A 27,500-nucleotide genomic window follows, 5' to 3' on the forward strand; every position below is an offset into this window, starting at 1 on the left:
GGAGGAGAGGGGCAGAAGGAAGGAGGAGAAGGAGGATAAGTGGGGGTACGCAATTGGAGCGAAGAAAAAAAATCCGTGCGATAATACCGATAATTATTATTTTTTTTTTCTTTTTTTTTTTTTTTATTTTATCGAATAAATTTAATTATTCGTAGTGTTGAAAACCAATTGGAAATGACGATGACGATGACAATGACGATGACGATGACGATGACGACGACGATGATGATAATGATGATGATCATGATGATGACTTATTGAACGTTCCTGTTTGTTTAAATTAATAGTCAGGTATCGTTAGACACGTGCGATCATATCTCGATCTTCGAATAGCTCTCTCGTCAAACGACGAGCTGTAAATTGTACGTGATTTTGATGAGGCGATTGCGATAACCAGAGACGCTTATAATGAGAACGCGTATCTTACGTACCCGAGTACGTACGTACGTACGTATTTTCTGTCGCTGACAGATGTAAATTAATGACTTCACTCTCGTCGAATAAAATTACTAAACGCAATATCCTAACAACGATCCTGACGACGATCTACAACGATCGACGACGATCGACACGTTGAATAGCGAATGTTTCATCGTTATTAATTGACTTTTTTTTCAATTTTCTTATATCTATATAATGATTTTAATCGTTAGAATAAATTAACTTTTGTTTTAAACTTTAAACGAAAAATGGATATTTATTGATGTGAAAAATTTTGTTAATTGTTCATTGACAAAAAATATCGATCAATTGGATATTAAATATTAATAGGAGGGAAGCGGCAGAGGGGAGAGGGGGGGGGGAGGAGGGGACAAAATTGATTGTTGTTTAAGAAAATTATCTTCCTTTTCTCTCTCTCTCTCTCTCTCTCTTTTACACGTTCATATATAAATTTTTATAATTTTTTTCATGTTCTTTCGAAAACGAAGTTCGACGATAATGTTAAAAAAAAAAAAAAAAAAAATACAAAAGAAAGAATTACAAAAATTGTTTCAACCCCGTTACTTATTACCGTACAACAAGATTAAGGGTAATTTTTATTATCTCACAAAGCACGTGGCTCATCAATGACCTCATTTGCATGAGAAGAATATCTCATGAGCATGAGAAATATATCAACAATTAAAGGCATTTTCGATATATGAACATTTCTTTTTTCGATTCGAATTAAAAAAAAGAGAAAAAAAGAAAAAAAAAAAACTCTAATTCCACTCATATTCTCGTAATAAATTTCCATCGTTATTTAACGACATTAAAAAAATAATATATAACAAAACAATTTCTCTCTCTCTCTCTCTCTCTCTCTCTCTCTCTCTCTCTCTCTCTCTCTCTTTCTTCTTTTAATTGATCACTATGATTAATCAGACGACCGATGATTGGACAACGATGGAAAAGAAAAAGGAAAGAAGGGGAAAGGAAAAGGAATTACAAAAATGAAAAAAGAAAAAAAAAAAAAGAAAAGAAAGAAAAGAATGAGAGAAAAGGATGGAACAAAAAAAATTGAAAAGAAAAAAAGGTAAAAAAAAAAAAAAAGAAATTAAATTAAAAAGAAAGAAAATAAGAGTGAGAAAAGAAACGAAAAAAGTAAAAAAATATGGGGAGAAAAAGAGAGAAAGAAAAGGAGTAAAAAAAGAATGGAAAAAGAAAGAAAGAAAGAAAGAAAGAAAGAAAGAAAGAAAAGAAGAAAGAGAAAGAGAGAGAGAGAGAGAGAGAGAGAGGGAGAGAAAGAGACAGAAAGTAGGCATGACTAGAGTAGTATAGATGTAAGTTAGAAAGAGATAGAGATAAACGTACAGATAAATAGATAAAGAGATAGAAAGAGACAACGTAAGAAAGAGAGAGAGAGAGAGAGAAAGAGAGAGAAAGAAAAAGGAAGAAAGAAAGAAAGAGAGAAAGAAAGAGAGAACTCTGATGTGTCTATTTAAACAGAGCAGTGATGTAATCGAGTATCTCTCGTTAAGTTAATGGTAACGAATCGAAATAACTTGACACGTAATCTCACGATTACTATTAATTTATCATCACGAACTATGCCTGCTATTGATCTATATGTATATTTACATTTTAAAACAACTCGAAAAATCACACGAAGATACCAATTAATCTTAGAATGGTCTCCCACCCCCCCCCCCTTATTACATACTCCCTCCCTCTTCCACCTCCTCCTCCTCCTCCTCCTCCTTCTCCTCCTCCTCCTCCTCTTCATCGTCATCATCATCGTCATCTTCTTATTCTTATTCTTGTTCTTGTTCTTCTTCTTAAAATATCGCAGTACACTTGTTATTCGAATAACGATCGATAGATCGATCGATCGATCCCGATCGATGGATTGATCCAAGGAAAAACCTGTTCTTTCGGAGAATAACTTTTTTGTTAATCGAACGAGATAATATTCGTGTCGTCTCGAACTATTCGATATCTCGAATAGATGATTTCACGATCGATAAATTGCGAAATACTCTATGATCTATTATCTTTGATTCGTTAAGTTATATACATTGAGATTATTTTCTCTTGTTTTTGTTTGTATATTTATTTATTTACTTATTTATTTATTTATTTATTTATTTATTTATTTATTTATTTTTTCTTTCTTTTCTTCATCCTCCTTTTTATTATTTCCATTCTGTCAAGTTTAATAGTTATGTATATTGCATAAAGATCTTTCTGTATTCTCTCACTATATACATATTTTTTTTTATGTATGTATGTATGTATGTATGTATAGATCGATACTCATGTAATATGTGTGTGTGTGTGTGTGTATGTGTATATATATAAATAGAAGATATATGTTGGATGTAAAAATTGTTGTGTCAATTTTAATGGTACCATTTATATGGGCCACCATATGTATAATGATATATTTATGCGTATACGTGTATATGTCTGTATGTGTATCTATATATGTATATATATATATAAAATGTATATGTAGATAGAAGATTTATATAGGATGTAAAAATCGTATATGGCTACTGCTAATGAATTAGAATTTAGTACTTTCTTCTCGATCGACGATTCTATATTATTATTATTATTATTATTATTATTTATTATTATGTATTATTATTAATATTATTATTATTATTATTATTATTATTATTTGGAATCATTGTGAAATACATGAAATATTAAATAAATAATCGGCTTATATTATTCGAAATTTTTGTAAAAATTAATTACGCGATAATATTTAAATCCAATGATAAAAAAAAAAGAAAGAAAAAAAAAAGAAAAGAAAAGAAAAGAAAAAAGAGAGAAATAAAAAATAACAAATAAAAACAAACGTACTTTTTATTATTGAATATCTTTTTCTAATTGATTATTAAAAAAAATAGAGAATAAACAATAAAAAAGAAAAATAAAAAACTCTATGCATTAATAATATGATATATATATATATAAATTAAATTATTAAATTAAAATTAATTGTTATCATTGTTTTTCTTTTTATTCTTTCTTCTCTTTTTTTTTTGTTTTTTTTGTTTTTTCAATTCTTCTTATATTTTATTCAAGACTCACTAGATCGGTTCCGTTCGGATGAATTTTCCATGTGACCATTTTTTTTCTTTTTTTCTTTTGTTTTATGTAATTTTTTAAAAGAATCGAAATAGGAAAAATTGACGAGAATACAATTTCTCGCAAAGTATGTTTTAAAATCGAGATCGTCGGCCTATCGACCTCCTTCCAACGACGATCTTGTACATCTTCCTCTCTCTCTCTCTCTCTCTCTCTCTCTCTCTCTCTCTCTCTCTCTCTCTCTCTCTCTCTCTCTCTCTCTCTCTCTCTTCCTTTTCTTTTTCTTATTCTTATTCTTATTTCTCTTTCTTCGTACTTCGCAGTTATTATTTTGCCTCGTCAAATACGAATGTCACGTCATCTTATAAACGACGACGATATTATCGTACGTAAAACGACACGCGATTTTATCAACACGCGCGTCTGAATTTATCCATAAACGTTAATTATACTGCATAACAAAGAGTTAAACGTCTTTTTTACGATAAGTAATACAGAAAAAAAAAAAAAAAAAGAACAGAAAGAATTCAAATATCTCTCTAACAAATATATTTCGTACGAATATCGAGAGAAAGAAAATAATGAAAATAATGAATTTCTCTTGTTAATTGTAATTCTTAAATGTCCGTTAAAACGTTTTTAACATACAGTTTTTATATAATTAATATAATTAACATTTAATTATATTCAATTATTTTATTTAATTAATATAATTTGTGTCATTAATATTTTTAATACGATTACTTTTAATATCTTTGAAAGAACGCAAAGCTCAATGAAACATTCATACGAATTATTTTCATACCTACTTGTATTCTATAACGTTCTTTCAGGAAAAAAAAAAACAAAAAAAAAAAAAATAGTCAATTAATTTTTCCAAAATTATCCCTCATTATTTCTTCTAAACGACAAAATTCCTTCATTGTACATTATTTTCTTTACCCATTCATTTATTTTGTGTTCCTTTTTTTTTCTTCTTCTTTTTTTTAACATCAGAGTCCGGCTGCATGAAAAAGAAAAAGAAAAAGAAAAGAAAAGAAAAGAAAAGAAAAAATGAATCAAAAAAGAAAGAAAGAAATCGTGATCGTTTTAAATACTCCTTCCGCCCCATCCCCCTCCCAATCCACCCTTCCCCGTTTTACCTACATCTTACACGTTAGCCAAAAAAAAAAAAAAAAAAAAAAAAAAAAAGAAAAAACAAAAAAAAAGAAAAAAACAAAAATAAGAAGGAAAGAAAGAAAAAGAAAGTCAATTAATTTTTCCAAAATTATCCTTTCATTATTTCATATATAAACAAAGAAAATTCCTCCTTTATTGTATTTTATATCATTGTATTTTTTTTTCTTTTTTTTTTTTTTTTTATATCAAAGAGTCGGCAGTAGGAGAAGAAAAAAAGGGAAAGAGAAGAGAAAAAAGAAAAAAGAAAAAGGAAAGAAAAAAGAAAAAAAAGAAAGAAATGAAGAGAGAAAAAAAAGATGCATGGAAAAAAAAAAAGTAAGAAAGCAAGAGAAAAAAAAAGAGAGACATATATATATATATATAAAAAAAAAAAGAAAAAATATATATAAAAATATATAAAAAAAAAAAAGAAAGAAATGAAAAGAGAAAAAAAAGATGCATGGAAAAAAAAAAAGTAAGAAAGCAAGAAAATAAAAGAGACATATATATATTTATATATATATGTATCGTGATCGTTTTAAATATTCTTTCCTCGTTGAACTCGTTCGAAGAGAGCACGACGATGGTTTCTACACGGTTGTACACGTTCCTCCTCGGTAATACGAAGAAATTACGGGGCACGAATTCCCCCGTCGGGCAAAGAGCGTCAACGTACTACTCACGAGTTGCACGAGACAACGACGATGAGAGAATGCTACCGATCCAGACGCAGCTAACACGGTGGCCGCGATCAAGATCGTGACCTACAATACCAGAAACTCGAGGACGCGGTTATAGAAGGGGGCGGCGGGGGGTGAGGAGGGGGGTGAGGAGGGGGGTGAGGAGGGGGGTGAGGAGGGGAGGCTGCTGTTGGAAGAAGAGAACGGTGAGGGTGCGTTGTTATATACGTAACGAGATAAATGACTATTGTAAAATGATCGATCGATTGATCCCGAACAAAAGAGATGATCGTCAATGAATATTTCAAAACAAAACGAATACTATCGAGATTTTTCAAATATTTCAAAATTATTATTACAAATTTTTCATTTGTTATTGTTAGTGTTATTGTTATTGTTATTGTTATTATTTATAATAGGTATTATTGATAATGATTGGATTAATTGTATTTCTTCGCGAAAGGATAAGAAAATTTTGCACGATGCATTGATCTTCATTTTTCTTCCTTCTTCTTTTACGTTTTGTGTGTTTGTTCGTTTCTTTTTTCTTTTTCTTTTTCTTTTTTTACACATTTTATTTTCTATTACCATATCGAGATTGAATTTTTCGACAATCGTATCATCGAAATACTTTCGAACAAAATGAAAACGAAACGAAAGAAACATTTGGAATTTGTAAGTATTTCAAAATTCTTATAAAAAATTTTTCATTTATCTATTATTATTATTATCATTATTATTATTATTATTATTATTATTATTATTTATAATAAGAATGTTGATTGAAGTGATAATTATTCTTAGTTACAAAAAAAGAATTTTCACGACTATTAACTTTCATTTTATTTTCATTCTTTTTCTTTTTATTGTACACACACACACTCACACACACACACATACATATATAAATCTTTATTTATTTTTTATTTAATTTTTATCGTCCATTTTCATTCAATTTAATTCAATATAATTTTTATCGTGCTTATCGTTATACTTAAGTCACATTTCATTTGAATTTTGTTCTAATGTTACGAACGATTGGTCGTTAGTGAAAAAGGAAAAAAAAAAAAAAGAAAAAGAGAAAAAAAGAAAGAAGAAGAAAAAAAAAGAAAAACAGAAAGAAGAAATAGAAGAAAGAAAAAGAGAGAGAGAGAGAAAGAGAGAGAGAGAAATTGTCTTCGCAAAATCCTAAGAAATTCGAGCTGATAAAAAATGTAAGAGAAAAAAAAGAAAAAAAAAAGGAAAAAAAAAGGAAAAAAAAAAAGAAAATACATTGACCGTCTGCGGGCAAAAGTTTCATTTGACTATCAGATCACGTCGAGGACCGGTTTACCGATTTGAAGAATTTCTAAAGAATCATCTTTTGCCTTCGAGTATATCCTTTTTTTTCTTTTCTTCTTTTTCTTTTTTTTTTTTTTTTTTTTTTTTTTTTTTATTTTTTTTCCTTTCTTTTTTTCGTAGCCAGCCGGAAAGTTCGACACTTCGTGTCGAAATTCCAACCTGCACATACACAAGCAAACACACACACACACACACATATATATATATACACACAAATTCAGTTTTCCTTATCTTTTTTATTTACACCGTTCGTACTAAAGGGACGTACATAAGTGTATATGTATCTACTTGTAAAAAACATTTCATTCAGTATTAATACTTCCATCTTAAAACTAACAAAAGCATATAGGCCTATAGCGTTTCTAATTCGTGTGTCTTCTAATCCAAAAAGACGAGAAAAGAAGAAAAGAAAAAAAAAGAAAGGAAAAAAAATATTGAGATCTCGCGTTAAAAAAAAGAAAAAGAGAGAGAAAAAAGGAAGAGAAAAAAAACGAGAGAGAGAGAGAGAGAGAGAGAGAAAAGAGAAAAAGAAATTAATAAGATTGTTCTTAAATCCTGTATCAATTTCGAAGAAAAAAAAGAAAAAAAAATGGAACAAATAAAAAAGAAATAAAAGAGCAAAAAAAAATGTTCATTAAAGAACGAGATATCCGGATAATATTAAAACACATCGGAAACACGTTCATAATATCACACAACACACAACACACAACACACAACATACAAAACACAAAACACACAAACATACACAGAGAGAAAAAGATTTTATTAATAACTTCTAGATAAAAGTGACTAGTTAAAAGCATATATATATATATATATATATATATATACACACACATACACATAGACATACAATTCATGCGAGAGAATCATTGATGATGCACGTGGCTGTGTGTAGATCAAAGACCCAGGGACCTTAACCCCTGCATCTCTTTTCCTTCCTAGTCTAGTCAATCCCTCTTGTGATTAGACAACTCTCTCGTTCTCTCTCTCTCTCTCTCTCTCTCTCTCTCTCTCTCTCTCTCTCTCTCTCTCTCTCTCTCTCTCTCTCTCTCTTAATTACCTTGACTATCTTTCTCTCTCTCCCTTTCTCTCTCTCTCTCTCTATACATCCATCCGTCTATCTCTTTCCGAGGCCAAGATTCTCTTTCTATTATCTCTCTCTCACTTTCTCTTTCTCTCTCTCTCTCTCTCTCTCTCTCTCTCTCTCTCTTTCTCGATTACGTCCCGTTATTTTTGGAGCACTTAGAAAATTTATTAGCACGAATTTCTCGTTTATCCTCATGGATAATCTAATGATAAATTCGAAAATAAGAAGTAAATCGTTTCGATTTATCGACTTAAAGAAAGATTGAAGGACGATTGAAAGGGTATAGCGGGTGGATGGATGATTTGGGAGGGATGTTGGAATGGGGGAGGAAAGGAAGTAAATAGACAAGAAATCACATAATAAAATTGTGTGAAAAAATTATATCGTATGGATCTTTTTTTTTTTTTCTTTTTTCTTTTTTTTTCTCGTTCTTTCTTCAACCCCCTTAGAATTAAAATTCTTATGAAAGAATTCACGTAAATTACATTCGGAAAAAGATTATTATTGTTACATCCTACGATAATTCTCTAAGGAAAATTTTCCATCCATATATCTAACTATTTAACTATCCACTTCTTATTCTTTCCTTTTTATCTATCTTTCTTCTTTTCTTTCTTTCTTTCTTTCTTTCAATTTTCAAGATGTCGGCCGAGATCTTTGAATCGACGAATGCCACGTGTGGGAAAAAAAGTTGGAACATACTAATCCTGTAAGTAGTGATTCTCAACCTTTCATACTTGGCATATTATATTTACAAACTCTACTTATCTTCTAAACCCCACCCTTAATCTATCCGTCTCTCTCTCTCTCTCTCTCTCTCTCTCTCTCTCTCTCTCTCTCTCTCTCTCTCTTTATCTCTCCATCATCACCACTCCTCGACGCAGCAGCATTCGTTTCGATGAAAATGTTTAAGCATAACCAACGTACTCCGATAGTATAAATATAGATCGTAGTATAGTTCTGTTTATAACAAGTGGAAATAAAATAAAATAAAATAAAATAAAATAAAATAAAATGAAATAAAATGAAATAAATTATAATAAAATAAAATCTAATGAAACGCCTCAGATTTATATATTTATTGATTTATATATTAATAAGATTTATATATTAAATTATATATTTAATATACGTATCAGTATCACGGGAGATTTTCGAAGGTACGATCTTACAATAAGTTGAGTATCTCTATTTTAACGAATTTTACAAACGGTGAAAATAAAGTAAGAAAAAAAAAAGAAAAAAAAAAAAAGAAAAAAAAAGGAAGAAAGAAAGAAGGAAAGAAAAAAGGAAGGAAGAAAAAAGAAAAAAGAGAAGAAAAAGAAGAGAAAGAAAAAGATAAAGAGATAAAGAGATAAAGAGATAAAGAGAGAGAGAAGGTGAGAGAGTCGGAGAGAGAGAGAGAGAGAGAAAGAGATATATAGAGATAGGAAGAAAAGGATTGGTTGGACACATCTGCACATCGTTTTCAGCACTGTAGCTGCTTTCACGTTGGATAGATGTAAGCAAAACTCAGCAGGGAGTCGGAAGCTTAGAAGAACGAAAAGGAAGAGGAGAAGGAGGAGGGAGAAGGTAGGAGGAAGGAGGTAGGAGGTGAATAGAACGAGACCCTCCGAGGTGACTCGTCTACTTTACTTTACTCTCTTCTCTTCTCCTCTCCTCTCCTCTTCTCACCAATCTTCTATTCTCCTCTCCTATCGTATACTCGCCTAGATTCGACGTTGATGCTACGAGCGCGTGCGAATCTAATTTTGCAAAAGTGGGTTACGCCTTGTTCCTCTCTCTCTCTCTCTCTCTCTCTCTCTCTCTCTCTCTCTCTCTCTCTCTCTCTCTCTCTCTCTCTCTCTATCTCTCTTTTCTGTTCGGCTAAACTCTTGGTAAGAAGAAAACTCGAGAGACCGAAGTAACTCTTCGTCTTCTCCTCCTCCTTCTCCTCCTTCTGCTCCTCCTCCTCCTCCTTCTCACCTAACTCGATATCATCCGCATTCCTTTCGACAAAAATTTTCATACACCTGCCTCTTTCATTTTCTTGCACACACACACACACACACACACACTCTCTCTCTCTCTCTCTCTCTCTCTCTCGCTCGCTCGCTATATATATATATTTACATATTTATTTATGTATTTATTTATTTATTTGTTTTATAACATATAATATCATATTAATTTCAAATAAATTTAATATATATATATATATATGTATATATATACATATAATTTAATTAACATAACGTAATGATTTAATTAATAAAAATTAAAATAAAATTCCAAATGAATTTATTTACATATATATGTATATATATATATAGTACGTAGATATATACGTACGTACGTATATAAGTATATGTATAGATTTTAATTGAAATTTCATACACTTAACAAACGTTATATTAATTTTTCCCAATAACAACGACAATAACAATAACAAGAAAAATCAATAATATGAAATAATATAAAATATATAATATAGAAATAATATCATCCACGATATATGTGTACGTTTATATCTTAATATTTGCGAATGGTATAATATCGTATTACACGTGAAATATGAACGAAGAAAGATGAAGAAGTAAAAGGGAGTAAAAAAGATAAAAGAAAATGAAGCATCTTTTAAATGGACGTAATTGTGACCGAGATTCTAAGGTCTACGAGAATGATTACAATAATTAGGTCGAGTGGCTCGGTTCAATATCGAGAATGCGTACTAAATGTATACGATGGGAAATAAAAAAAAAAAAGAGAGAGAGAGAGAAAGAGTGAGAGAGAAGAGGGGAGCGGAGGAGGGGGGGAAGGGGGAGAGTACTCCAGATCTGTTTATACTTCACTATTTCTATGCGTTCGAAAACAGACGTTCGATTGACTTAGAGAGATCCAAAAATTAAAATCGATCGTATACGTGTACGATACGTGTATTACAACGTGGATTGATTTTTTTTTTTCTTTTTTCTTTTTTCTTTTTTTTTCCGAAGATATGATTTATCGAATTTACACAGGAAAAAATATCTTTTAATTATTATATTAAAAGGGACCCGGAAAAAGGGGGACGATAGGGGGTTTAAGCTTAAAAGAACGAAAATGGATTTAAAAAAAAAAAAAAGAAAAAAAAAAGAAAGAAAGAAAGAAAAGAAAGAAAAAAAAGAAGTATTCGTCAAAAGCCAATATATATATATATATATATATATATATATATCGTCGTGATTACTATAGCAATTAAAATAAATAAATTGAAATTCGATTGATCGAAAAGAAAAAGCGAATGATTAATTAATAAATCTTTGACAAAAGTAAGAGAGATTATCAGAGAGAAAATTTGTACTGCGATAGTTCGATAAGATGAATTATCTCTATTCATCTAACAAAGAGTACGATGATTTTGATCAGATGATTAATAATATATATAGAGAACGTATTTCAAAAGTTCGTCTCCGCGTTTTATAAATTCCCACCCACCCTCTCCCTTTCTCTCTCTCTCTCTCTCTGTCTCTGGCTCTGGCTCTGTCTCTTTTTTCTTTCGTATATCTATGTATATATATATATATATATATATATATATATATATATATACGTGCGTGAGGCCATTGCGACAGGAATAAAAGTGATATATATCGGATGTTTTCACCGCTGGCTCGGAAAGTGCATACCACGTCGTGTTATATGCCACCATCGTCGTCGACTACGTCGAGGACGACGACGTTTCTCACACATCGTCGCCTTCTTTTCCTTCCTCCTCCCTCCTCCCATCACATCCACCACCTCCTCCTCATCCTCCTCTTCATCCTTTTACCTCCTACTTCATCCTCTCTACCTCTTCCTCTCTCTCCTCCTCATACACTATCTCCTCCTCCTCATCCTCATCGTCATCGTCATCATCATCATCCTCCGCCTTTCTCCTCCTTCATTCTCCTCCTCCTCCTCCTCCTCCTCCTCCTCCTCCTCCTCCTCCTCCGTTCTCGTAGTGACATACGAGCCGACCAAGCGATAAATTTCGATCAAAGAGCTTCCCGCTAAATAATCTTTCGCTCTTTGACCTGCACACCGCGTAATAACAACGATTTAAGCTGCGATACCTTCGTCAACCTGTCCCCGGGATATATTATCATACTTTTTCTCAAAATATCTCGACATTCTCTCAGGGATTTACATACACGTAGAGAGATACACATACACACAAATATATTTATATATATATATAGAAAGAGAGAGAGAGAGAGATTTTTTTTATTGTTTCGTTTTTATTCCGTTTCTTTCGTTCTTTATTTATTTATTTATTTATTTATTTATTTATTCATTCATTCATTCATTCATTCTTCTTCTTTTCTTTTTCTTTTTAGGCAGTACGAGGTAATTCAAAACTATTCACGAAATATAAGCTCGAATAATTTGATTTTATAACCTAATGCTTTACTTTTTCCCTCCTCCATCTCTTGTTTTCTTCTTATTTATTTATTCATTCATTCATTCGTTTTCTTTCTTTCTTTTTCTTCTTTTTTTATTTTTTAACAATTATATATATACATACATATATATATATATATATATATATTTGTATATAGGAAATTTGCAATATAATAAAATTAATGTAGTAATTGCAGTATTAAAAAAAAAAAAAAAAAAAAAAAAAAAAAGAAAAAAAGAAAAGAATAGATATGATTCACGCAAAAAAAAAAAAAAAAAAAAAAAAAAACAGAAAGAAAAAAAAAAGAAATGGAAAAATAAATGCAGTAGGGAATATTGACGGCTAATTTAGATTCACGAGATAGATATTCGACGTTCTTAGAATCGTTCGAATATCTCGGTCTCCTTCCGGGTAACGCACGAAGACATCTTTTATCTCTTCAGACTCTTCAGCCTTTACTAACGCGAGCTATCGAGAAAACGTCTTGGGGTATAAAATTGCCATAAAACGAGTAACACCTTGCGGTGATTCTCCTTCTCATCTCTCTCTCTCTCTCTCTCACTTTTTGTATATTTCTCTGTATCTATATTTCTCTCTCTCTCTCTCTCTCTCTCTCTTTCTTTCTCTCTCTCTCTCTCTCTCTCTCTCTCTCTCTCTCTGTCTTTGTATCTCTCTTTCTGTATCGCACTCTCTCTCACTCTCTCTCTCTCTCTCTCTCTCTCTGTATCGATCTCTCTCTTTCTGTCTCGATCGTTCATGCACGAATGGAACCTTGAACCGTGACTATTTTCAGACCACACCATATTGAAAGATGGAGGAGGATGAAAAGAAGGAGGATGACGAGTGGAATTACCTATGTAGTCCCTTAACACGTGAAATTAAATAACATACACTTTGCAATATAATAAAATTCTCATTTAGCAAAAGGTAAAAAAAAAAAAAAAAAAAAAAAAAAAGAAAAAAAAAATAAAAACAAAATATAAAAAAGAAAAAAAGAAAAAGAAAAGAAAACGAAGAAGAATAATAAAAGAAAATTATTCAGATCGTATCGTTTAATTATGAGGACGAAAGAAAAAGGGATAAAATGACAAAAGAAAAAAAAAAAAAAGAAAAAAGAAAAGAAAAAGAAATCAAATAGATCAAAGACGTCTCGGGATTACAAAAATTCGATTCTAAAAAAAAAAAAAGAAAAGAAAAAAAAATAAAAAAATAAAAATCATGATAAAACCAACCTAACACATAATATAATTTCTCATAATTAAATATATATATATATATATATATATATATATATATAATTTAATAATATTAAATAATATTATTAGATACACAAGCAACGTAAATATAATCATAATAATTATTTCTATATTTACAATATAATTAATTTATATTATATTAAATATACGAATTCAATTAATATCCTTTGATATATCATCAGAAGCTAACTATCACTTTTGTCTCGATGAATTTTATGTATTAGAAGGGGGGAAAAGAAAAAAAAAAAAAAAAAAAGGAAAAGAAAGAAGTAGATAAAACCTTTGACGTCGCAATAAAAGGAAGACAAGAGAGTAAGAAAAAGGGAAAAAAAGAAAAAAAAGAAAAAAGAGGAAAAAAAAGAGGGGGGGGGAGAGAGAGAAAAAACAAAACAAAAAAAAACGAACATTGTTTTAATTCAGGCTGTCTCATTAAGGCGAGTTTCGAATGAAAGAAAATTCTTCTTCCAAGTATAATTATCGCACTTGTCGATCGACGCTTCTTTATCTTCATCAGATTCCCTTCCCCACGAACCCAACCCTTTCTCTCTCCCTCTCTCTCTCTCTCTCTCTGTCTCTGTCTCTGTCTCTGTCACTATCTGTCTGCGGTGTCTTTTTTTTTTTCTCTGACTCATGTTGAGTCACTCGATCCGTTTTAAAAAGTGGTTATAAAATACCAATATACGTAGGGATTAACAAAATTCGAGGTAAATCTTTTATATTGCTTGTTTTCTACGAGCTCGCGATAAATTAAAAAGAAACGTTTGATTCGTTTAAATTTTGCGATCTTATCGACAAAGGAGAGATAGGGAAAAGGGGGGGGGGAAGGGGGCAGAGAGCGGACGAGCGGAGGTGGGGCCGGGGAGGGAGGGGGCAGGAAAAGAAAAGAAGAGATAAAAAGAAACGCAATATTTATAGGAGTTAATTAATAATAGGATAATAAAATATATGATTGAAAAAAAATAATAATAATAATAATTATTATTATTATTATAACGAAAGAAATGAAAGAAAAAGAAACGAAGTAGTAAAAAAAAAAAAAAAAAAAAAAAAAAAAGGAAAGAAAAAAAAAAAAAATAAAAACAACGTAGTAATAAAATGTATAAAAAGATATACTAATAAAAAAAGATAATTAGAAAAAATAAAAATAGTGACAAAAAGAAATAATAAACAGAATAAAAATAACGGAAGCAAATAATTACAAAGGAAATAAAAATAAAAATAGCAGGATGACGATAAATAAATATACAAAAAATAAATATAACGAATGATAAAAGATTAATCAAAAAAAAAAAAAAAAAAAAAAAAAGAAAAGAAAATTTACGATATAATAAAATATATTACTTTGATCTGTACTGCATATTAATAGGTGATTTCTATGTATTATTCCGATGAAACATTATTTCTCCCTTTTCTATCTGTCTCTCTCACTCCCTTCCAACCTACCTCTTTGCCTGTCTTCGCGATATTCTTTCGCACGGATATTTTTGTTACGAGCCTAACAAACAGCCACTCCAAGAATGTCTAATGAATGAAATTTGAACTTTCCGGGGCTGGCCAAAGTGAGTTCAACGACGATGTATCGCGATATGTCTCGTTTAAGTATCTCTTTCTCCGTCTCTGTTTCTGTCTGTCTCTCTCTCTCTCTCTCTCTCTCTCTCTATCTATCTATCTATCTATCTATCTCTCTCGTTTTCGCTTACTGTAAGATATCCGGCACTTACTTAAAGAAGCCCTACCTAAAGTCGACGTTTACCCTTAGTTACGTCGTCGTAAATTTCAATTCAAAAGAAAATTCATTGGTCAATCCTTTCCCTCCTACGGTCACTTTCATGGATTAACGTAATTCAAACGAGCCAGAACGCAATGTGGCCTTTGCCTGACACCTTGGATGCGTATTAAAAACAAGAAGAAGAAGAAGAAGAAGAAAAAAAGAAAAAATAAAAAAAAAAGAAAGAAGAAGAAAAAAGGTTGAGAAAGTAATTCTCATCGGGAGAAATCTTTCTCAGATTCGTATGAGTTGTATCAATCGATTATTAAGAAATATACGAGATATGAGGTGTTAAGAGAAATGAGATTAGAGAAAATATTAAAGGAGAAAAAGAAAAAAAAAGAAAAAAAAAAAAAGAAAAAAAATTAAAAAGAAAAATTATTTGCACGTATAATTTGGAACGTTCAAGAGTCAACTTAGATATGTAATAAATAATCATAACAAATAATAAAAGATATAATTAAAAAAAAAAAAGTAATAATAAAAAAAAAAAAAAAAAAAGAAATAAAAATAAAAATAAAATTAACATAATAATAAAACGTATGTATATGATTTTTAAGGGTTGAGGGAGAAAGGGAGGATGACAAGGGAGTAATTGAGAGGTAAGAGATCGAGAATTTTGTTTAATAATCCAATGTAATCATAAAAATAGAAATAATATATTACTACGTGATCGATATTGAAATTGATTATACTTTAAATTTATCAATTCGAACGTATTTTAAATCAGATCAATTTATATGTTAATATTATTATTAATATTATTATTATTATTATTATTATTATTATTATTATTATTATTATCATTATTATACGTTTAAAAGTCAAAGTCAAATTAATATATATCCAATTATATGTTCAAGTTAGGTTAGATTATATTAAATTAGGTTATGATAAGTTACGTTAGGTTAGATTAGGTTAGATTAATGATTAGGTTATATTACATTCTCTTTCTCTCTTTTTCGTGTAAAATCGTAAAAGCTAAAACTAAAATATTTATTTTATAATAACTTTTTGTACGTATTTGTGAACTTTTAAAAGGAAAAAGTATTTCTTGTACTCGAGTTGATTATTAACGAAAGAAAAAAAAAAAAAAACAAAACAAAACAAAACAAAAAACAAAAGGAAAAGAAAAAGGAAAGAAGAAAAATAAAAAGGGGGGGTAAAGAAGAATAAGAAGAGGAGAAAAAAGAAGAAAATATTCGCGTCTTTCTAAGAACGATCATTATTGGTATACGAAGAAAAGTTTTCAAACGTCCTCGCGATCGAAACGCAACATTTGAAACTCGTAAAGTTCGACCTCGCGAAAGGAAGGACACGACGAAGAGAGCATCTCGTCGAACGTTTCATATCCTCTCTCACTCTCACTCTTTTTTTCTGTCTGTCTCTCTTTCTCTTTCTCTCTCTAACTAGTCGCAAACGATCGTGTCTTGTTCTTTTTCTTTTTTCTTTTTTTTTTTTTTTTTATCCTTACGTTCACTCGACATAGCGAGAAACTCTAACTTCTTTATTTCTTTCTTTCCTTTTTTTTTGCTTACTCTCTCTCTCTCTCTCTCTCTCTCTCTCTCTCTCTCTCTCTCTATCTTCCGCGAACGAATATGAAACACACAACGTCATATATACATACATACATACATACATACATGTTTTGTATATAAACACATATATACATGCATGTCTTATTCACACGCAAGTACACACATATTTTTTTTCCGCAAAAGAAAAATATTCTAGATCCATTAATTTCCATGGTCGTATTAAGAATCCTTCTTAGAAAATCGCAAATAGTATTGAATCATGATCGATAAGTATAAATATATATGTATATATATATATATATATATATATATATATATATATATACACATATGTACGTGTTGTGTACGATGAAACGTTTTCTTTTTCTCTTCGAAAACAAAATGGCGACTACACACATTCTAACTCATAAGTTCATAGATAAATTAGAAAAATTACAAATCACGCATAGATCACGACGATACATTTTACGTTCGTATATATAGTATGTACGTGTATGTTTGTGCGTGTTCGTATATACAACGAAAACGTTTGTATCTTAGGGGGAAAAAAGAAAAAAAAAAAAAAAAAGAAAAAAAATAGCGATAATATTCATCGAAATATAAGAAAAATATATATTATATCACTCGTGACAAACTCTATACGTTCGTATATACATTATGTATTATATATATGTATGTACAATACAACGAAACGTTTATCGTGCTAAAAACAATATGGCGTCGATTTAATTTAATTATAATCGTCATTAAAAGATTGAAAAAATATTTGAATTAAAAGCACGACACGTTTTACGTTAATATTTACATATGTGTATACAATGAAACGTTTCTTCTCTCTCTCTCTCTCTCTCTCTCTCTCTCTCTCTCTCTCTCTCTTTCTCTATGAAAACAAGATGGCGATCGCATTCATAAAAAAAATAAGAAAAATTTTCAAATCACATATACGACACGTTTCATACGTTAAAACATATGTATCTACGTATATACATACTTATGTACGTATATATGTATTTATACTTATATATATATATATATATATATATATATATAAAAGAAATTTCAATTAATAATTAAAAATTTTACAATTACATATAAAGAATTCAATTAACAGAGTATCGTAAGAAAAATCTTTGATTAGTAAAAATAATATAATTCTAAATTGTAAACGTCGAAATGTTATTGTAAATGCGATCGATCGAATTTGCATTGATCGAGAATAACACACAAATCATCATCACATAAATCTGACAAAATAATTAATTATTCGACTTCGAGCGTAAGGAAGAGTCGATTCGAGGAAATCGATAAAGAATTATAGGAGCGAAGCGGGGATATAAAGGGGATTGAACGGGGGAGAAAAGGAGGGAGGGAGGAGCAGAGGGGGGCAGGAGGAAAAAAGGAGACCGAACTCCCCCTTTTTTGCATGCGAATGATGCGAACGTATGTCGTCGTTGTCGTCTTCGCCGTCTTCGTCGTCTTCGTCGTCGTTGTCTCTGATGTGCCTCGTAATTTATGGAACTTATTCCACGTTGAATTCTTAATTAACAGCCATGAAACGTGGCATGTCTCCGTTCTTTACGGATTTACTTCTGCATCTCAAAGAGTTTCTCTCTCTTTCTTTCTCTCTCGCGCTCTCTCTCTCGCGCTCTCTTTCTCTCTCTCTCTCTCGCTCTCTCTCTATCTCTCTTTCTGTCTCTCTTTATTTTACAATTGATACGAGACGAATAAAAGTATTAAAAAAAAAAAAAAAAAAGAAAAAAAAAATCATATCTTCGATATACTCATCATTCTATCATTAATTTATTCTCTTTAATCTGATTTAATTATAATTATTAATTTAATACCTATCAAGAGAAATAATTATTAATATAATTATTAATAATTATTAATTTATATTAAATGAATTTAAAAGTTAATTTAACCTTTCCACCTTTATTAAACCCTTCCACCCCTTCCCCATTCCCCTCTAAATTCATCTCATTAATAATTCCAACGTGTTTTTTTATAAATTCCTCTTATACATATACATATATATATATATATATATATATATATATATATATTTATTTATTTTGGTTTTTTCTTTCTTGTCTTTCATAATATATATTTACATATATATTCATACGTCATCATTCCGTTTCATTACTCTAATTCATCGAGCAACAAGCAAAACAAAGCAAAGTAAGTTTTCATTCGAAAAAAAATCTAATTCGAAAGAGATTGTGACTCCGGTTTGTCAAAAGAAATAATTTCAATAGAATGAAATTCTATGATTTGATTAGATTTGATTGGAGAAACATGTTATAGGGTAAAATGCATGCTGGCGCTCGTGTCCGATGAGATTCCTTTAGTTAACTCGGCCAACTCTCTCGGCACCGTACAAACACATAAACACATAAACACACACACACACACGATTACCACACGGTTCATTCGCCAAGATAATCCGGAAACTTGTTTCTAACGTTACCCCGAACGTGGCAAGTGTCCAATTTAGATAGACTAACGCCACACCGACACTTAACACTATCTCACGAACCCGACAACGAAATGCAATGGACGATGGAATAACAAAATTCAATTTACGTATAATACGTATGTAAATATCTATGTGTGGGTATGTTAATACGTTAAACGTAAATTTCCTAACACGTCAAATTAAACTTCTTCATCGTTGCCATAAAGTCTCTCTCTTTTCCTATTTTTTTTTTCTCTCGTTTAGAATATAATTTATTCATTAAGATCATTTCGCTAAATATTTTATCCTTATTAGAAAAATCCCATCTCACTTCTCACACCTTTTCTATTCTATAATAATAATAATAATAAAAAAAAAAAAAAAAAAAAGAAAAAAAAAATGACCATAACGTTTCCTCGCCAAATCTATTTTATATTTATCTACTCTGTGGGATGATATAATTGAAAAGAAAAAAAAAAAAAAAATTCATTTATGAATTGTTTCGCGATGATTGCAAAAAAAAAAAAAAAGAAAATTCCAAATGAAAAAGAGCAAAAAAGAAAAGAAAAGAAAAAAAAATATCCTACTAAGAATAACATTGGTCAAACGTAATTTCACTAACGTCAATATTAAACTTATTCGTTGGTATTTTTTATAAGATTTCTTTATTTACAAAATCATTTGGTTGGATATATTAATTTTACTATCTGTTCTATCATAAATCATTTTAAATGCAAAACTTGTTCCTTATATTTCTGTTAAATTATTTCTCGATGATAGTAGAATATGAATGCATTTAAAACTTAAACGGTACTACTATTATAGTGATTTTAAAAAGATTTCTTTATGCGATAATAGAACATCTTTCATCGTTCTATATTAATTATTATTATCTATTAATATTATTATTATTACTACTATTATTATTATTCTTATTATTATTAGTATTATTATTATTAATTTAATCAAACTTACCATTCCATGACAGAGATTAACAGCAACTATTGAATATGGATCACCTTCAATGTATCCACTGTAGAAACAATCCAACTGATGACCAGGATGCACTTTTCTACTTGTGTTTGCACTTATATGTGTTACCTGCATAAACAAATTATATGTATATATATATATATACATATATATTTGTATGTATGTATAAATGTGTGTATATATATACATCTATATATATATATATATTATAATTTTTTTTTTAATAATAAAAATAATTATATGTATAACAGAATTTTTATTATGATTTATTATTATTGTATACATATATATATAATAAACTTAATTATATATATATATATATATATATAAAATAAATTTTTATTGTATTACATATTATATAAATTTTTATTATAATAATAAAAATAATTAAATATATAAATAAATATATAAATGGATATATATATGTGTGTGTGTAAACGTTTTGAATATGAAAGAATAAGAAAGAAATGATATGATTTAATCGATCGATACGCTCTACATACCTTCATATCCGGTGATATAAAGCTCGTGTCGTGAGATAACCTCAAACGAAAGAACTTTCCGAAAGCTGTGAATTCGTATTGTGGATGTGGATCCCATACTTTTGCTGTTGCATGTCGAAAATGTCCACTGTGATGTCTCTTTGCCGTTGTAAAAGGATCGGCTGTAAAATTTTACAACAACGTTCATTTTCGTATTCAAAATAATTATAATAATAATTTATGACAATATTTTTTACGATATTGGGATATTAAGATGTAAGATTAAAAATGTATATAAGATCAAAAAAAAAAAAAAATATATATATATATATATATATACACTTATATTGTATTATATTATATTATATTATATTATATTATATTAATACAAAAAAAAAAAAAAAAATAAAAAATCAACAAAAAATTTTCAAACCTTTCTCGGTTATACGCCATTTTGTGCGTATCCCCTTCGATCGTAATTACAACGACTTTTCTTATGCAATAATAATGTAAGTAATTAAAATAAGAATAAAAAAAAAAAAACAAAAAACAAAAAAAAAAGAAACAAAGAAAAATTTTTTAACTTTTTCATCTACCTTCGCCACTACTTTACAATCGTTTTCGATCGTAACAATAATGTAACGAGTTAAAAAAAAAAAAAAAGAAGAAAAAAAGAAACAATTAAAACGGAACGCTGATTTAAAAAAAAAAAAGACAATAAAAGAAAAACGAATAAAGACGAAGTACACCCGTCTCGACTAATTCAACATCTATCGACAATATACTTTCTAAGCTATGCACGTTCGATTCGTTAAATATATTGACATATGCGTAAGTTAAGTGCTTACATACGTTTTATATGCCGACATGATCGCCATTTTTTTCCGTCTTTCTTTCTCTCTTTCTCTTTCTCTTTCTCTTTCTCTCTCTCTCTCACTCTTTCTCTTTTGTCTTCGTTAACGAAGTAACGAACGAACGAACGATGTAAAAAGGGTTGATAAACGTAAGATTCACGATACGAAAATTTCTACGACGATGCTACTACCTCGAGTAGTACGAGTATAATAATAAATGTAAAACTTACCTAACAAGGAAGACAAGATGAAAGGACAAGGACACGGACGCTCATTATTGTTCCAATCAATTTTGGCAACACGAACGTTCGACAACACGTACGTATTTATCGATATACTATTTGGATTACTTTGATTCTAAGAAAGAGAGCGAGAGTGAGAGAGAGAGGAGAAAGAGAGAGAACCAATCACAACGCTTTATTTCTCCGTAGAGCGCCTCTAGCGGCGATCGATGACAATTATTCATCCAATCAAATATCAACGTAATAAGCGCGTATCTCATAATTTGTTTGAAACAAGGAAAACAAAGCGTTTATACTTACGCGGATCTTCGTATTGATTTTGACTGATTTTCATTGGTACGATATATTCCAAGTCACCTTTAGTCGTAGGTAAAACGTCTGGCATACTGTCGTTATATTTTCTTCCTTCCATTCTGTCTTTGGTCGACTCTGTAAGAAGAAGAAAAGAATTATATTTTAAATGTTCTGCGTTATCTAACTTTGAAAGAAGAAGAAAGAAGAAGTGAGAAAAACAGAGAGAGAGAGAGAGAGAGTTGAGAGAAAACAAGAAAATAAAAAATGTAAGTACGCACGAAAGGATAGCAAGTATATATATGTACATAGGTATTAAAGTTATTTTCCACGATTCGTCACGTATCGTAGCACAACTAAATGAAAGTAACAAGTAATTACACTTACGTATGTACATACCAAAGAGTAATTAAGTATTTATATGCGTCATAACCTATACGTTTTAATTTTCGAATTTAGAAAAAAAAAAAAAAAAAAAAGAAAAGGTGTTCGTTATCATATTATTAAATAATAATATGACGTAATGTTAACGTTACTTAACCTATAAGTTTTAATTTTAGAGTTACGATAAGAAAAAAAAAAAAATAAAAAAATAAAAAAAAAAAAAATCATTTGTAAAAACGATTCTATCGTATCGTGAAACATTAACGTTATATAACCTATAATACATTTTAATTTGAAACGTATGTTAGAATAAAAACTTTTCCGTACGTACATATATATATATATAAATAATAACTATCGTGTCATGAAATATTAATATTTATTTTTCCATGACTCGTTATAAATCCTGGTACTATAAATAAATGCGTATATATAAATACACATATATGTAAAGATAATAAGTACTTGTATGCATAAAATTAACGAGTACTTGTGTACTAACGAGCAATTAAAACTATTATACATTATACGCGTCATAACCTAAAACTTCGAAAAAAAAGAAAGTATTCGATAATAATATTATAATTAATAAAAAAATATTAGATAATAATTAGATAATAATAATAATAAATTTAGTTAACAAATTATTATTATTATTATTATTATTGTTGTTAATAACTTTTTATTATTTAATTAATTAATAATTAAAAATTACATATATATAATTATTAATACGTATAATATTTAATAACAATAATATTATTATATAATCTATGAGTTTTAATTTCGAACTCTCACCTATGTATATATGTTAGAAAAATAATATTTTGTAAATCCTTACAAATAATATTATTAATATCAATGAAATATTAAACGACGTTTATAATTCTTTACATAACTCGAGAAATATACACCGATCATCATTTTTTAGGTTAAGTCCTTCTTTTCTTTCTTTCTTTCTCTTTTTTTTTCGTTTCTTTTTTTTTTCTTGTTTTTTCTTTTTCTCTTAAGAAATCACTTTAGGTAAAAAGTGTGAGAATACAAATTCGAATATCATTCATTCGTTTATAATACGACATATTCGTAAACTATCCTCTCTCTCTCTCTCTCTCTCTCTCTCTTTTTCTCATTGCGACGATTCAACGACCTCTCGTAAATCTTTCCAACTTCTCTACGAACTCTTCGAAGCCATTAATTCTTATTACGCTTTGGGATCTCTCTCTTTTTTCCTTAGGAAAAATAATGCAAAGTTAAGAGAGACAAATCGAATAATGTATGAAGATTTCAACAGAACTTTGCAGGTATAAATGTGGAATATTAGTAAAAAAAAAAAGAAAAAAGGAAACAAAAAATTCTTTCGTTTTTTTTTTCTTACGATAAATTTATTTTTACTATTAAAAACATTCGATAGATGTGTGTGTGTGTATATTCTCTCTGTCTCTCTCACTCTCTCTCTCTCTCTCTCTCTCTTTCATTCTTTATTATTCTTTCACTTTCTCTCTCTGTCTCTCTATCTCTTTCTCTTTCGCTCTTTCTGTGATAACATAGTTGCTAAAATTTCACGAAAATATGACAAAATTCTCTAAAAATTTATTCCAACAAATTTCTCTCTCTCTCTCTCTCTCTCTCTCTCTCTCTCTCTCTCTCTCTCTCTCTGTACATTAATTCACAATAAATTATACAGCAAAGAAACATCATTCGAAATATTCTGTTATAAGATCCAATACGATGCATATTTTTACGAGTCAATTCGTTTCATTTTCTCTCTCAAATTTATTCTATACATATTTATATGTTTCCGCATGTATCTATTGTAAAAGTATTAAATAAGTAAAGAAGGAAAAAAAAGAAAAAGAAAAAGAAAAAGAAAAAAAAAAGAAGAAAAAAAAAATAATGAAATAAACAACAATTATCCTTATCTCACGTTTGCTTTTTCTTCGAAAAATTAGAAAGAAAGAGTGAGTGAAACGGATAGATAAATAGATGGATAGACAAAAAGAGAGAGGATTAAAAAAAGAAGAAGAAAGAAAAGAGAGAAAACAAAAAAGAAAGTTATTTACGTACGTACGTACGTACGTACATAAATATATATATAAATATATATATATTTATATATATATATATATACACACACATACATGTATGTATGTATGTATGCATGTATATATTAATTCGGAGAATAATTTCGAGGGAAGGAAAATTTGGAAAATTCGACGAAGTCGCGTCTGGATCTGGACGGGGTTAAGACTGAAAGAGAAAGAGATGGAGAGAGAGAGAGAGAGAGAGAGAGAGAGAGAGAGAGATACGTAGATAGAAGAAATAGAATGAGAAAGAGAGAAAGAGGAAGAGAGAGAAAGAGAAAAAGAGAGAAATGATCGGTTTAAATCCGTCAGGCGCAAAACGAAAGTGCATATAAACGTGAACATATATACATGCATGCATGCATACATACATGTATACATGCATACATATGTATATATATATATATATATATATATATATATATATACGAACTTAAAATAAACGATCGTGACGGTCGGTCAAATCGACGCGAAAGATGCAGTCAGTTCGTCCCTTTGTAATTCAACACTCTCTCTCTCTCTCTCTCTCTCTCTCTTTCATTTCTCTTAAAGAAAAAAGAAAGAAAAAAAAGAAAAATAGTAAAAAACATCATTCTTCTCCCTAAACACGATGAGGGAAAACGTGTTCTTCCTAAGAAAATTACATTTATATACATTTTACGTATAAACGTAACTATCGTTAAATCCAATCGGATCGTGTACGATCAAACAATTTGAAAATGATTTGATAAATGAAAGAGAGAGAGAGAGAGAGAGAGAGGGAGAGGGAGAGATGAAGGAACAAAGATTTCTATTTCCGTGGATGCATCCATGAGAGGAAGGAGAAGGGGAGTGGGAGGAGGGGTGGGTTGGCGGAGAACATACGCGTTTGTTGATTCTTTATTTTTCTAAGTTAAAAGACTCAGGACTGTTATTCTGTATTCTTCTCTCTTTCTCTTTCTTTATATCTTTTGTCTTTGTTCAGAGCGCACAAAAAGGAACTCCTTTCTTTCTTTCTTTCTTTCTTTTCATTCGATGATTCACAAATGTGAACGAAGAAGAGCATGCGGAGTTCCTTCTTGCAATGTAATAACTAAACACTCTTTGGAAGAAAACATATGACTGATATGCACTTGTCAGCATACTATATACATGTCTATACATGTATGCGTGCATTTATGTATATATGCATGCATGAATTGTACATCATGCATGTATTGTATATCATGTATGTAACAATGAACGTGAATAGGAATCTATTGGTCGATAATAGTGGAGGATGTTAAAGCTTCTTTTTTTGTTTTTTTTTTCTTGTTATTGTTTTTTGTTTATGTTTTTAATTTTATTCTTCTTCATATACATACAAAGAAATTGTATCATCTCTAATGTCATCTAACTTTCAATATAATATATTGAAATATATTGCAATTAATACTACAATATATAATATAGTATAATTATATACTACACAACAAGTAGATAAATAATTTTCTTAATGATATACAAATTAATTATTATAGTAATTAATCATATAATTTCTATGACAAATAATTATTTTTTTCTTGTTTTTATTAACTGGGGAAAAAAATGTTCTCCTTTCAAGGTTTACTACTTTTATTTTTAATACTTTTAATGTATCATTAAAATTGACTCTTCTTTTTTTTTTTCTTTTCTTTTTTTTTTTCTACTTTTTTCTTTTTTTTTCTTTTTATCACCTATACACACATAAGCACACACCTTTTTTTTTTTTTTTTTTTTTTATTATTTCTTCCTCCTTTTTGTATCGATGCACAATAAACATTTTCTAAATTAATGCGATTCAAACGATTTTTTAGGAAAAGAGAAAAAAAAGAAAGAAAGAAAGAATTACTTCGTCGACCCTGTGTCTTATTATACGTACATAAAAACATACTCACCACAAATAAAGACACACATGCACACATATGTCCGAGTTACTGAATAACTGAGAACACGTATATGTAAATAAACGATCGTAATAAATACACGTCACAGCTTGGACGTGGCTCATTTTCAAAAGACACTATACATACCATTAGTAATTGTAAGTATCTTTATATCTCTCTCTCTTTCTCTCTCTTCCTCTTCCTCTCTCTTTCTCTCTCTCTCTCTCTCTCTCTCTCTCTTTCACTATATCTATCTATCTATCTTTCTTTTTATTAACAAAGAATAATAAAAAAGTGATACGGACAATATGTCATCAATGTGATTACGGACAAACATTCCAATCTCTCGTCTTTCTCGTTCTAATTGCAATAATAATAGTTTTAATTGCTCGCAATTAATCACGATTTACTATAGCATAGTTATTGAATTCGATTTATAAAATTTAGTCTCTCTTTCTCTTTCTCTTTCTTTTTTTCTTTCTCTCTAGACGATTGGATCGAAATATTTTTTTTAATTAGAACGACCTCGAAATCGTCGACATATTTCTTTTTTTTTTTTTTTTTTTAATAATCTAATCGTCTAATTTTCTATTCTCTTTCTCTCTCTTACTCTCATACTCCCTTTTTCTCTCTTTGTCCCTTTCCTTTCTTTTTTTGTCTCTCTAAAGTCTAGACAACTGCATCGAATTTTTCTTTTTTTTTTTTTATTAGAACAACCTCGAAATCGTCGACATATTTTTTTTTTTTTTTTAATAATCTAATCGTCTAATTTTCTATTCTCTCTCTCTCTCTCTCTCTCTCTCTCTCTCTCTCTCTCTCTCTCTCACTCTCTCTCTTTTCTTTTTAGAGTCTAGACAATTGCATCGAAATATTTTTATTTTTTTTATTTTGTTTATTTTTTTTTTAATTAGAACGACCTCGAAATCGTCGACATCGATTTATCGTAATCTAATCGTGCAATTTCTCTCTCTCTCTCTCTCTCTTTACTCGATCTAATAATTTTACATACATGTATTTGCGATCGAAAATAGACGTGAGATCAAGGATTCGTTTAATTTCTCTTTTTCTTTTTAC

At 29.5% G+C, this 27,500-nt stretch overlaps 1 protein-coding gene across 5 annotated transcripts in view; it reads right to left on the minus strand.

The window, feature by feature from the left end:
- LOC124425014 (A disintegrin and metalloproteinase with thrombospondin motifs 9) overlaps window positions 1–27,500 on the minus strand; it is a 123,655-nt gene that overhangs the window by 60,455 nt on the left and 35,700 nt on the right. For 4 of the 5 annotated variants that reach the window (XM_046964888.1, XM_046964979.1, XM_046964800.1 and 1 more), the window contains 3 exons: window positions 22,088–22,216; window positions 20,713–20,873; window positions 20,192–20,317 (listed from right to left, as the gene is read on the minus strand). In XM_046964888.1, coding sequence (XP_046820844.1) covers window positions 20,192–20,317; window positions 20,713–20,873; window positions 22,088–22,216 — 416 coding nt within the window. Of the gene's footprint in view, window positions 1–20,191; window positions 20,318–20,712; window positions 20,874–21,775; window positions 21,861–22,087; window positions 22,217–27,500 lie in introns of those variants that run through there. The other variant, XM_046965155.1, reaches the window with a different exon arrangement.

Source organism: Vespa crabro, chromosome 1 (assembly GCF_910589235.1).
Source record: "Vespa crabro chromosome 1, iyVesCrab1.2, whole genome shotgun sequence".
Classification (NCBI taxonomy): domain Eukaryota; kingdom Metazoa; phylum Arthropoda; class Insecta; order Hymenoptera; family Vespidae; genus Vespa; species Vespa crabro.